Raw genomic sequence first — 14397 nt, 5'->3', positions numbered from 1 at the left:
ATTCCAAAAACTGTAGTTTGTATTTCTTTATTTATAATAAGATTCAATATCTTTTAATAATTTTGGCACTTCTATTTTTCTGATTGTATCAAGGGTCATTCAGAATACTTCCAATGAGATACTGGTCTTTTCCCTTACTCATTCCTGAGGTCTCTCATTTCATATTATATAAATCATTTCAATTGAAAAAAGAAGTGATGATTTACACAACAGTTACTATGAACCAAACTCTTTTCTTAATTCATAGAGATGCTAACTTATTTAATATTAACACTACCAGAAAGGGATTATCATCATTCCTGTTAAGGAGATGAGGAAACTTTTTCAGCACAAAGGGTGTTAAATAATGCAGATGTCCCCACTAACTACTGTACTATCCTAACTGGCATGAACAGTGGCAAATAGCAGACTTCAGAATGTTAGTCAAGATTCCCAGACACCAGAAACACCCAGAAGCGGGTGACTGCCAAAGGTTGCAGTACTAGGTCTTTTCTAGAATTGCAGTCTAACACACTAGCTGTATGTGCCCAGTGAGCATCTAATATGTAGCTGGTCTAAATGTTGATGAATGATAATGTGAAATACATACCCACCTTCAAATAATTAGTATATAAGAAAGTAAATATCTTAATAATTTTAACCTTAATTAATTTAACATAGTAATATGTTCAAATGACATCATTTTGAACAGAATGAGTTGAATAAATATTATTTCAATAGATATTACCTTTTTGAAGTTTTTAATATGGCTATTTGAAAATTTAAAAAATCACAAAGATTGCCTTGTATATCTATCAGACAGTGTTGTTCTAGAAGGATGTATTTTGGCCAAAAGAAAAGTGTGGAGGCCCAATTCATGGTTCTAATGCTGTATGCTGTCTTTGAGGAACATGAATCAAAGAAACAACAGAGAATGAGCCAAGTGTTCTCAAAGCCACCAGTTACAAACATTTTGATGGCTTGTGAGGAAACAAATACAGTCAGGAGGAACCCGGAAGGTACTGCTAGCTATGCCAAAGAAGTGGGTTGAGAAACAGGAAGGAGCAGAGGGCATGGGGAATAGTTCTGTTTCTTCTTCCAACTGAAATATTACTAGTCAATGGAGAAAAAATAGCTCTATAAACTGCTTTTTAGAACAGAAGTTTAATCTGTGTCCTCCACCTCAGTCCCCACAGGCGAGTGGCTACTTTACACATTTACCATCTGATATGATGAATTATTTAGCCAACAGAGCTCCTCAGGATATGCAACAAAACTAAATACTGGAAGTCCACTTGCATTATCTATGTCCTGTAAATGTTCAGAAAATAATTTATAATCTCTAGCAGCCTTCCCTAAATTATGAACCAGAATATTTAAGGGGCCTGTAGGAATTCAGCTATAAGTGCCCCAAGGGAAGCACCATGTCAAACTGAGTTCTCAGAACCCAGCCTAATCCTGGTTGCACAGTAAATGCTCTGTAAATCTCTACTAAATACATTTTTTTAAAGGGCAGTATATACTTGAAAAATGTGGAAAAAGCAAAGACTGGACACTTCAGACTGCTAAACTCATTACTGTAGTAATTTAATTGTAAACAATTGAACAAATGAGGGTTAGTATTTAGAAATGAAGATTCAGGAGTCAGCAAAAGTTTCCTTAAATCTGGTTCCACATTTCTTTTGACCCTGTCTCTTTGTGTGCAGAAAATGACTTAAACAACAGAGTAAATCTTGACTTTCACAATACGTTTGACGCTGGTCTTTTACACACCTTAGAAAAAGAATGAGGAAATCATAGGCATGATGTCAGAGTTATTAGCAGGCTTCATAATGAGTAGAAAAATTCAAACAGGAAAACTGGAGGCTGGGGGATTGAAGTTATATAAAGTGACCCTCTGGTAGTATACCAGGAGTTCTTTTTTGGTCAATATTTTTTCTTCTGTGAGTTGAAAGAACATGAAAGACACATCTGCAAGTAACATGAAGCTGGAAAGGTCAAATGTCATATGAAATGTAGCTTAGAAGGCCCTACGGGGCCAGGTGGCATCTGAAAACAGCACAATGCACTCAAACAGGGACAGATGGAGTTTTTGCAATCAGGTATGTAAATAAAGCATAATTAGGAATAAAAGTATATAAAAACAAAATGACTTTAAGGAAGAGGGAGTGGTCTTATCAGGCAGAAGCAATATGAAAGCTGCTTTAAAAGCTATGCCACAGTGCACTGAGTTAGAGGTGCTAAACACAGCCTGTTGTTGGCTCTCATGATGTGGGCAGAACATTATAAGAAGAGTGTGTGGTGGCACATGCCTATAATCCCAGCGGCTCAGGAGGCTGAGGCAGGAGGATTATAAGTTCAAAATCAGCCTCAGCAATTTAGCAAGGCCCCAAGCAATTTGGTGAGACTCTGTCTCAAAATAAAAATGAAAAGGGCTGGGGATGTGGTTCAGTGGCAAAGTGCCCCTGGGTTCAACCTCTAGTACCAAAAAAAAAAAAAGAGAACATCACAAGAGGAATTCTGGGGAAGAATTCTGTTGAACCCTTTGAGGGGATTAAGGATGCTTTCTGTAGAAGAAAAAGCCTGAAGATGTTGTATTAGAGAATTCAACATTCTGCAGGGTTTTCTACTGGAAGTGGTAGGATTCACTTTCTGTTTTCTGGAGGTACTTTTTTTCAGGAGAAAAAGGATTCACAGATCCTGAAAATTTATCAAAGCCATAAGTCATCCACTCAGGAGACACACACACACATATACTTGCTCTCTCTCTTTCTCTCTCTGTGATACATATGTGATATGTGATATGATATATATATGTACATATATTATATATATATATATATATATATATATATCCCACATATTTCACATACAGTTTTAGGTAGTTCTAAACCTGATTAAAAATCCTTAACTCAGGAGTCAAAAAGACCCAGGTTTCATTTCATATAAGAAAGTATTTTCCCCTGGAACTCTAAAGCAATACTCCTGATAATATAAACTGACAAAAGAATTCTTATGTGCAGAGGGAGTGGGGAAATCTAGAGTTCATAATCTGAAAGGTCCTTTCCAATTCTAGGATTTCCTAGTTGAAAAGGAATTTCTAAATAATTTCACAATATTAAAATAAATATGTAAAATACTATTTGTTACTGCCGTTCACGTGAAAACATTTTACACCAACAAAGCCCATTACATCCTATTAATCAAAGCAGGATCAAAACGAAGACCATTCAGGCATCAATATAACATATTGGATGTATCTGAAAATGGTTTTATTCATTACAACTATAGTGGCAATGGGTACACAAGTTATTTCTTCAATTATAAGCAATAAAAGAATTTTCTTCTCAAGTTGTTGTTGAAAAACTCTGCTTCATGAAAAGGCATGATAGCAGCATCTGCAACCGAAGCTCTTATATTTGGTTACACACTCTCTTCTAAGCAGCTAGTATAGATCATCACTACGGACCATATCTATGAGTGATCTTACTGGCTGCAGGACAGAATTTCTTTGTTCTGAGGCTCTGCGTTCTAGGTGACTCACTGATGTCTACACCTTAAGAACTTTTACACATTCATTGGAGGGAAGGCACATCTCAATTTCAGGTCTATCCTCATAGGGAAGGAAACAAATCAAAGTACTTGACAGTAATGCTTATGTCTTTAGAACTCAGGGACTCCAAAATCTTAAGTAGGGAAAGCTTCCTGCTATTTATCTGAGAAAGTATTCCCTGGATTTTACTTGAATTTCTTCTATTTAAATTCTTACCACTAGTTCTGCTAGTAATCTTGATAGAGCCCCAACCCTGAAATAATTACAGGCATATTATATCCAAAATTACTTCAGTGCTTCCTACCTACAATCATATTAAACTATAATGAGGTTTTATACATGTCTATTGCCCACACACACCGCTGCTGCTTGGAAATGATTTTCATAATAAGTAAGTATCCAAAAGGGCCGTGAGCCTCAAGGAGAAGCCATGCATATGTACATGTGTGGAGGGTGAGCAGGTGTGGGTATGCTAATGACTCATGAATAGAATCATAGTGATAGACATTATCAACTTAAAGGCTCCAACTTTTTTTCCAGTTTTTTCTACTGGGACAGACAGTTAGGGTATTATTGTATCCCTTTGTTATTTTACATTTTCCAATTCTCACTGCTTTGAATGTCCCATTCAAATTAATCTTTCAAAATGGAAGAAAAAAATTACCATTAGTAGTAGACTTCAAGTGATATGGAGAGTTCATTATTTTTCAAGATCAGGAAAGAACCTTCCAGGAAAAGATTAATGACAATGGACCTATATTCTATGGAAAGGATTGTCAAATTCCATAAAAAATCTGTCATATCTTTTTCCTTATTTCTCAACAAAAGAAAAGCTATCTAGACATTAAGGAGCCACAGAGAATCTCAGAGGTTATTTTTGAGTTATACTTTCTATCTGCTTTAACTGCAAATATAGCTGATGGAAATCATTTAGGATAGTGGTTTTCAAACTTCAGTGTGCAGCAGACCCATCAGGAAGACTTATCAACCACAGCCCTCTCACTCAGTGGGTCTGAGCTGGGGCCCAGCAAGCTGCCTTCCTACCAAGTTCCCAGGTGAGGCCCTGCTGATTCAGGGAAGGAGAACTTGTACGAACCCCTTTGGGAAGAAGATCCTGAAACACACCCAGTTGCAAGATCATGTTCCTTGTTTAATTCAAAACTTCACAACTGAGGTTCTTGAGCCAGAGTCTAGACTAGTGCCTAAAATGCTTTCTGTGGCTTCAGAAACCCTGTGGGCCATCCTTCTTGAACTACACTGTGGAAGATACTAGTAAAGAATGCAACTCTCTTCTGTAGGAAGAAATCAAGCAGTTTCTTGAGTTCATCCCTCACCATCTTCAAACCTTTACTGAGTCTTTGGAGTGAAATTCAAAAGGAAAATGTTCTCTAAAGTTTATTTGGAAGGGGTGGCTCAATTGGAAAGAAGATTGGCGTACTCACCAGAGAGGAAATATACCCAGCCGTGTGGTGATAAAAACCATGGCAAACATAACAAACAGGAGGTCACACATTTTCTGAAACTTGGCATAATTTGCCATTTTGGCAGCCTATAAAAGGAAGGAATGTAACATATTAATTTACTTAAGCTGATAAATGAAAGTTTCTTTTAATATGCATGAGTTCCCTATAAGATAGAGTTTACCAGATGCACAAAATTGCCTGCTACTTTAAAATGTCATGCATCATACATCAGTATTTATAAATTACTCATAAGTTGAATGAAATGCAGCATTAGCCACAAGTAGAACTACTGACTGTCAGAGATTTAATAAAATATTCAGCAACCTGAAAAATTCAATTATATGGTTGATTTCAGGAAAACACAGAGGAAAAATAAGAAACTTTTGTATTATAAATGATATTAGCAAGTCAGAGAACCAAAACAGAAATTTGGCATAACAGATCAAAATAGAAAGTGCTAGATAATCCTTTACTGAGCCCCAAATACTGAGATCACAAATTTAATACAGAATATATGGAGCTTTTCTGTATTATTCTCCCTTTATATTTAGAATTATGGGTTTTCTTTAAATAGGCAGAGGGAGTTCTCTGGGGAGACAATATCCTTGCTTATTCTCATTAACTTAAAAATGAAGAAAGGGTCAAGGTCTTGTTATTTCTACTAATGCACTTAGATAAAATTTGCAAACTTACTTTCCTGGGTCATTTTCTAGATAAAAGTCATGAATGTTCAAAGCATCTGTGAAAAGTATTCTAAGAATTTGGGGTAGTGATTTAAGCGACTACATTTTTATATTATAAATTCATCTAATGAATCACATTCCATTCTCTTACTTTTTTTTTTTTTTTTCTTTGTACTAGGGATTGAACCCAGGGGTGATTTTACCACTGAGACACATCCTTAGCCATTTTTCACCCCCTTTTCTTTTTTTTTTTTTGAGACAGGATTTCACTAATTTACCAAAATCCTTACTAAGTTGCTAAGACTGGTCTCTGACTTGTGATCCTCCTGCCTCAGCCTCCTGTGTGGCTGGGGTTACAGGCATGCATCTCTGCTCCTAGTTCACCATTCATTTTTTAAGATGATTCTAACTAAAAAAAGATGAGGGTTAAAATGGGATTTTGTTTGATGATTTCTTTTTACGTTTTTATATAGATTTTACATCAACTACACACAGTTATAAAATTAAGGTGTCTTCTGCATTCAATAACATTATTTTTTACTTCTTGAAAAATTAAATTGGCTGTCATACTTGAAAAGACTGTTGACAGTATCCTCAGAATTTATAATTTAATAGTTTTAAGTAAAGTACAAAACTATGAGCTAAACATATTCCTAAATGGAAGTGAGTGGCAGCCAGATTTATGAGCTTTTAATTCCATGCATACTTTGGGTATAACACCACGAATTGTGTTAAAAGAAAAAGTACCATCTGCCTTCTTCGGGGTACGTAAACTATGTAATTTTCCTTTATCTTCATCTACCCGTATATGATAAGTAAGCAGTAACACCAACTTTTCAGAAATGTCTATGCCATAGGTACCATTTTGCAGATCTCATTAATTTCGTCTCCTTAAACATGGTTTATAATGTCAAGGAGGATCCAGGTGATGAAGAACATTTGCTTTCGAGCCGGCTGACTAGGATTCCTGGGTTCATTTTCTTTGCTGGATAAAAGGGTAGATGAAAACTCAACCAACATGTTCTCAGTCACAGCTCTACTAAGCACCATGCTGGTGATTTCCAGAGGAATTAAATTTGGCTGATTAGGCCAGGCACGGTGGCGCGTGCCTGTAATCCCAGTGGCTTGGGAGGCTGAGGCAGGAGGATCGGAAGTTCAAAGCCAGTCTCAGCAACAGTGAGGTGTTAAGCAATTCCAAATAAAATACAAAATAGGGCTGGGGATGTGGTTCAGTGGTCCAGAGCCCTTAGGTTCAATCCCTGGAACCCCACTCCCCAAAAAGAAAAAAAAAAAGTTGGTTGATTATATAGGATTGATTTCAAAACTGTAGGTTGCTGAAGAAATTTCTATTTCTAAACATACGTATGATTTAACCAAATGATAACTGATGCCCAGGGGATTACCCTCATACTAAATATATTTCTTCTGAAAAATATGTTGAATAGAGTTTAGCTTGAATCACTTAAAAATCATAGAATCAGGTTATCATCTGATTTATTCAACCCATTACAGGACTATTTTTCAAACTATTAAAGGGACCAGAGTTTTTAATAAAGTGCCATATATACATGGGACCTTAACTAAATGCCTTTACAGTAGATTCAATTTTATAGAACTTATGTTTGTACTACAAAAATTGATTATTGTCTGAAGACACTTTTGTATTCACAATAATAACAAATGCTTGAAAGGTGGCAAAACTGTGGAGTCAACAGGAATAAGATTCTAACATCCATTTCTGCACAGAATTTGTACTCCTGCAAGTTATTTTTGACCAATTATATAAAATTGCTTAGTATAAAGTAAAAAGACTTTTATTTAGTTGTCTAACATTATGCAGTGTGATTCTTAAAGTGGTAAATTATTTACACAATTTCTATATATAATTTGCAATTCATATATGCTTTTCACTCTAAAAAACACAAGGGTAATACATATAATGACAATAAAAACTAACCTACTTAATTTTATTAAGATGTAAAGCTCCCATTAATAACCACACTGACTTATATAAAAATTTAAAATAAACCACTGTGAAACTTACAATTAAGACCTATTAAAATAATGACTTCCCTATTATAAAATCAGTCTAAATGTGGAATAGTAAAAGTTTTCATCAGCCTATTAATAAAGAATAATTATAATTAGTATAAACGTTTACATACTAATTTCAAGTCTCATTTTCACCAGTTTAACCTACCAAAAAAAAAAAAAAAAAACCCTGCAGTTTCAAAGCATCATCTAGCTGATGATCTTGGGAATTTCATGCGTCCTGGATTTTGAATTCTCAAGGATAAAGGAAAATTTACCTCTAGAAGAGCATCAGCTGAGTCGTGAAGACAAAGGACCAGGGTCCCTACTCGGGCCATATTGTTAACATATGAAAAAGTAATCAGTAAAACGGAGACGAGGTGGTGCAGGAACATGATGCCGAAGTCCTTGAGGAAAGAGAAAGCACAGCCATGTTAGGGTTTCTCAGCATTATAGCTTTTCCATTTATCCATTCAGTCACTAAAACGATACTGACTGAGAACCTCTATTGGCCTGGCACCGGGGATACTAAAATGAACCAGATAAAACTCCAGCTCTCTGGAAGCCCAGTGGGAGAGAAATATAGGAGACCAGTGACCATGGGAATCAACTCCAGGATCAAAGTCAGATAATGAAGTGTGCGTGTACTAACCCAAAGAATGTGTAGTGATGAGAGAAATCACCACAGGATTTCAAGCAAAGAAGGGACTTGAAATTTGCTATGGTTTCAACAAGTGTTCCCCCAAGGCCCATGTGTTAAAGGTTTGGACCCCAGTCCATGGTGCTACTGGGAGGTGGTAGATTATTTAAGAGGTAGGGTCTAGAGGGGGGAAGTTAAGTTATCAGGGGCGTACCCTTGAGGGGGATAATGGCTGCTTCTTGTCTCTCTTTTTCAATTCCTGGCTGCTATGAGGTAATAGCTTCCTCCACTACACACTCCCCACCATGAGGTACTGCTTTGACGCATGCCTAAAAGCACCAGGCCAGTCAATGATGAACTGAAACCTCTGAATCCATCAGTTTAAAAAAAAAAAAAAAAATTTCCTCCTTTCAAGTTGATTTATTTTGGGTATTTTGTCATAGTAACAGGCAGTTGACAAGCACAAACTCTAAGATCTTTGGGGCAGCAGTGCAAGTCCAACCATTTCTGACTACTAATGGCTGCAGCTTCTGGAGGTACGGTTATGTTTCTGATCAGCATGTGGACTCTTTGAAGAGACAGCTGGTTTAGGTTCAAGGACAAGGGCATTGCATGGTTCTCAGACCTTAGTCTGTTGGCTACGGAAGGCCTGATAAGCCACATAGTAACGGCTAAGATGGTGCTTTGGTCTGAATGCTTGTGTCTCTCCTTGCTCAAATTCATGTTAGAACTCTAATGCCCAAGGTCATGATACTAGAAAGGAGGGCCTCTGGGAGTTGCTTAGGTCATAGGGCCGGAACCCTTGTAAATGAGATTATTATCTCTACAAAAAGAGCCCCAGAGAGCTCTTCACCTCTTCCATCATGTAAGAACATGGCTAGAAGGTGCCACCTCTGAACCAAGAAATGGGCCCTGATCAGATAATAAGTCTGCCAGTGCTTTCACCTTGGACTTTCTAGCCTCCAGAACCATGAGAATAAATTTCTGTTGTTTAAAGCTACCCATTCAATGGAATTTTGTTATTGAAGCCTAAACAGATTAAGACAGGTAGTGACTGCTTTGTGTTGTCTCCTAGAGTTCTTAGAATGTGCACCTCAAGTTAGCATCCTTCCCCTGGAATATGCCTATTGAGAATCTGAAATAAGAATCTTAACATACTAGTTTTTCCTGATGGGTGCTACACAAGAAAGCCCTTAATTTTCACATTATCTGTTCATAGTCATTAAAAAAAGTTTTTGACAGAAGTAATAGTAAATCAACCATCCTGATTTTAGACAGCTTCAAAGGATCAGCTTCTTGGCCCAAATGAAAAGGTTATCTTCCTCTGATATTATTTCCTGACCATCTGGATATGATTTATTATGACATGGAACTTCTTCTGCTTATAATCTTGCTTACTGATATTTATCCTAATCTATATTTGGGCCAGAGTAAACTTTAATTTCTCTGGGACTTAAGTGCCACGATTGGTCCTAATGTTGTTCTACTTGAAGCCTTTAAGAAGGAGGGCTACACCCCTAAAGATCATTCATCCAGAGACAAATAAATTAGCCACAGTGAAAAGCATATTGCAAAACTGACCTATGAACAAATCTTGATCAGGAAAAACTGCAACATGTAGGTTAAATCTATGAGAACCATTCTTAAATTTCTATCCCTGGAAGTCAATACTCACTTGGCCATTTGTTCACTAAAAAATATTTATTTATTTTTACTATGTTCTTACTACATTAAGCTTTGGGCAGGGGATAAACAAGTAGAGTTGACAAAGATTTCTGCCATTGTGAAACTTATAAAGTTTAGTTGAAGAAAACAGACAACAAATAATAAGTAAATGGTCTTTTAATAGTAGATGGTAAAAATGTGTGGGTAGGGAGTCCTGGTTGCTGGGGAAGTGGACTGCAACAGTAAACCGTGGGGTCAGCACAGGCCTCTAAGAAGATGGGGGAGCTAACCACACAGACAGACACAGAGAGAATGTTCCCGGCAGAGAAAACAAACAAGGCGAAGGCTCTACCCAGCATCTTCTGTCTACTCTGACATGTTCAAGGAATAGCACAGAGGTCTGTGTGGCTTGAGTAGTGAGAGAGGTAGAGGCAACATTACAGATTTTTTTTTTTTTTTTTTTACTTGCTTCTTTCTATTACCAGCATTTTTAAAAGGCATTTTAACTTTGATGAATAAAAAGCAACCACTCTACTTAATTTAATCCCTGTTAGGTAAGTATTTTATGTTACATCTGTATTCACAGATGAACTACGAGTTTAAAAGACCAAAAATAAAATTATTTCTGGAGCTTCTAAGACAATTTTATTTACAAGTGCTACAAGGCACTTGGCAAGTATCCATACTCCCAGTTGTCATCGTAATGAAGAAGGGCTAAGTTGTTATTCTTACAGCTGTCTCCATGTGCTCCTTGCCTGGACATTCCTTTGGAACCATTCTTGAACTTGCTCTGAGGATGAATGTGGGCGACAGCCCTCAGGCTGGTGGATGTCCATCCGGGCTACCCTGACTTTTTCTGATTTATACTGGCACCGCAATTAGGTCGGGTGTAATTGTCAGTTCCTTGCAGATTCAAATTAATCTTTTGCCCAGGGAGAACATGGAGGTCCTGTGGTTTCTCCTTTTTGTCTAAGCTGCCTTATTCTTTTCCTATCGTGGCTTCTGTCCTGGTCCTTGGTTCACAGGGTGAAAGGGCCACTTTCTTTAGGTCCCACTTACTGATCCTGGTCCTACAGTCACATTTTCCACAACTTAGCGAAGTACCTGTTCTCTAGTTCAGCCAAATAATTATTTTATTTGTTCTGTTTGTCTGTAGTTAGGGTAATTTCTAGTTCAAAACAAAAGTTTACAACAAAGTTCAAGAACATTAAAACTGGGGTCTTATTGACGTGACTATATTTCTGATGAATATTTGCATCTTATTCAGCTCAATTTAGCTCTATTTTGCCTAAGAGTCATCTTATAATCCAAACTCCAGTGATTTTGTAATTTTTGGTAAGGGCATCCATTTCCTCAGCTTTGAATTAGGTTATTTTAAGGTTGTCAATTCTGACATCTGGGCTTGGTAGCAACAGCAATGAAATAACATTTGCAGCTTTGAATCTACTCATTTCATACCTGTGTAAGAGAGAGGGAGAGGGCATGCACACAGACCAAGAGCAGATACACACATCTTCCATGGGAAGTTCAGTAGCTGTTGAGGTCACATTAGGTTAGGGTTTGAAAAGTCAGCTTCAACAACTTGAAGTTTAAATGGTTCTGTGTGCACTTTGGTGAATGTGTTTATGGGTTTTCTCCCTGGAAAGTGCCTAAGATTTATGGATATCCATAATAATGGTTTCCTAAATAAGGTCAGAGAACTTAGAAAATGAAATGCCATTATTTGTCTTATTTTCAGTGAACCTAGTCTCCATGCTAGTCATGTTGCACTGATGGTACATTCATGGTGGATGTCACCATCAGGAGAATAGTCTTTCTTGCCTCAGTTATTACTAAGTGGCCACAGCAGAACTGGGTATTGCAAATTCACATCATCTATTGACCTACCACCATGGTCCTTCCTGTAGAACCACATTTACATCAGTTCTCTGCTCACTGGCAGATGAGAAACGATGATCGTACTCTGAGCCTAATGCAACTTACTAGTTGTTAGATACTTCTGAGATTCCGACATTTTTGGTACTATCTAGGGTTTTCCTAAATCATTTACAATAGAAATACCAAAGTGCCTCAGGTATACAATAAGAATTGCTCTGATGTTTTCTACTGGAAGATGAAATCTATTCTCTCCAGGCTATTATTCATTAGGTTCCATCATCTGGAGTACTGTGTTTTACTAGACAATAGCTGCTTCAAAACAATGGCTCAATTAAAGTAGAGTTAACCTCTCAACTGACATCGTATAACTGTTTCTTATAAATGCAATTAAATTAAGACATACAGTACTTAATTCAATGGTTCAATGAACTTATATTGGCTCATGCTTAAAACAGATTTGAGGTCTAACCAGCTGAAAACCTAAGCAGAGAAATACCCTCCAATTTCTCATTGTTCAGCTCTGAATAACTGCTCTTGGCTCACCAAAAAAAAAAAAAAAAAGAGTTTTTCCTCTATTTAATTTTTAAACTAATAAACATAAATTGATTAAAACACTTACGGAGGATTAGGATCATTTTATAATTAAGTTTCCTAATTCATATCTGATAGAAATGTCAATAGTAACACAATGCCCTTGAATATAGCAAGGCTCCTTTAAAAACCAAAGCCTTATTTTTCAGACAAAGATTGCATTATAAAGAAGATTTTTGCATATAAATCCCCTGGTCCTAAAGAGTGCTTGTTTTATTACTGTGGGGTTCAGTTATGCCCATATCAGAAAACTGATTTTCATTAGTTGTATCTGAATGAATATGAAAAAAGTAGGAAGAATAGAATTGGTCTTTAATATTTCTGCTTCAGAAAGCATTAGATACAACGAAATACCTTTACTATAACCATCCAGTCATTTTATATGTATTACTTACAATGTCCCACCCTGACACATTTCTTCGAGTAGGCACTGAATGTGGTCCAAATGACTGTTTTTTGTTTTTTTTTTTTTTAAACAAATTGCCAATTTGGATTTTATCAATGCAGAGTGGAAAACATCCATTCTCATATTTGTGACTACTGAAAGTGATCAGTGTGTATGCAGACAGAGGCCTGGCTGAAAGCATAATAGCATTTAAGGTTGAAAATGTTTTTTCTTGCATTTTCTGTAGCAGCAATTAAGCAAAGAGGTTGCCATTTTTTGGCCCTCAGATTGAAGATTGATTTAAGCCTTTATTCAAAAGACTGTCCTGATCCCTGCTTGAGTGTGTCCCTAACTTCTGCTCTTCTGCCAAGTTGTTGCTGGGTGTGTTCACAGTCAGCATCAAGGCCTCCTGTTACCTGCCAGGTGTTTACCTGGACTCCAGTCCCAATTACAGCAGTTGCTCCTATGCTAATTATTAAAGACAGGAGGAAAAAAAAAATCAGATGTGGTTTTAATTCCAACTCAGGAAAATCTGAAATAAAAGAATTCAAGGATGAGCCATCCATTTTAATACCCAAAGCTGGTAAGATTAGGTCATTATTTTTTCTTATTGCACTTCCAAATAGTATTTAGTAAATCTAGAATGGTTTTTTAGTCTGTTTTGTATAGCTTTCAGGTCACAAACTCCTAGGCACAGGTAAAAATCCAGCTGCTCGGGGTTCACCTCCAACTGTTAAAATGAGAATCTTCAATTCGGTTCTCCGGGGACTTTGAGCACAACAAAATAGCACCAAAAGGCCAAAGGGATCGGTCTCTCATTAAGGCATAGGTCTGAGGTTCTATAAGGTACACTCCCTTCACAATGGCAAAGCTGTGGAGAGATTTTGAAATACAGATTTGCCTAGGAGGCACCACAAATTCATCTGGATGTACAAGCCTTCATGAAAACAAAATTTGTCCATTCCTAATTTTAAAAAATACATATACACATTTTAAACAAGAAAGTTTCTCCCCTAATCATCTGCTAGATAAAGTACTCATAGTTTTATACAGTGTCTTTTGGGAGTAATCTTTCCAAATGAAAAACATGGTACAAATCTCCTCAGAAAAGGAATAATACCACCAAGATTTTAATTGATGACCAATTTAGATGGGCACAGAGGGTGAAGGATAGGAAACACTTCTTAAGTGTAAGGCGAAGAAAAGGTTCTTTTCTCTCAGATACAATGAAGCGTATTACTTTCCTGATTGATAGAATTTAATGCATATGAAGTAATAAACATGCAATCTAACTCAAATGAATAGAAATCAGGCTCTTAGGACCAAGTTAGCCATACAATAGATTTTCAAACTGTCTAGGAAACAGGAGAACAGCACCAATGCTTAAAGCCGATTTCATTTTATGGTAAATGCAATAATAAAAGAAGTCTCTCAATCTTTTTTTTTTTTTTTAAATATTTCTCATTTAAACCTTTAAGGCATATAAGTGTTTACAAGATTTTAACAGAGTTACATGTTCTTTCCAGAGA

At 36.7% G+C, this 14397-nt stretch overlaps 1 protein-coding gene across 3 annotated transcripts in view; it reads right to left on the bottom strand.

Moving 5' to 3' along the window:
• Positions 1 to 14397, bottom strand: part of CERS6 (ceramide synthase 6) — a 270735-nt gene that overhangs the window by 40521 nt on the left and 215817 nt on the right. For all 3 annotated transcript variants that reach the window (XR_013762562.1, XM_079131867.1, XM_079131868.1), the window contains exons 7-8: positions 7988 to 8116; positions 4975 to 5081 (exon numbers count right to left, since the gene is read on the bottom strand). Coding sequence is in view for 2 of the 3 variants with exons in the window: in XM_079131867.1 (XP_078987993.1) it covers positions 4975 to 5081; positions 7988 to 8116 (236 nt within the window). In the remaining variant the exon portion in view is untranslated. The remainder of the gene's footprint in view (positions 1 to 4974; positions 5082 to 7987; positions 8117 to 14397) is intronic.

The sequence above is a fragment of the Sciurus vulgaris genome (genome assembly GCF_902686455.1).
Source record: "Sciurus vulgaris genome assembly, chromosome: 3".
In the NCBI taxonomy this organism is placed as follows: Eukaryota; Metazoa; Chordata; class Mammalia; order Rodentia; family Sciuridae; genus Sciurus; species Sciurus vulgaris.
Note: the sequence above shows the minus strand (reverse complement) of the source record. Positions and strands in the feature narration are given on the sequence as shown.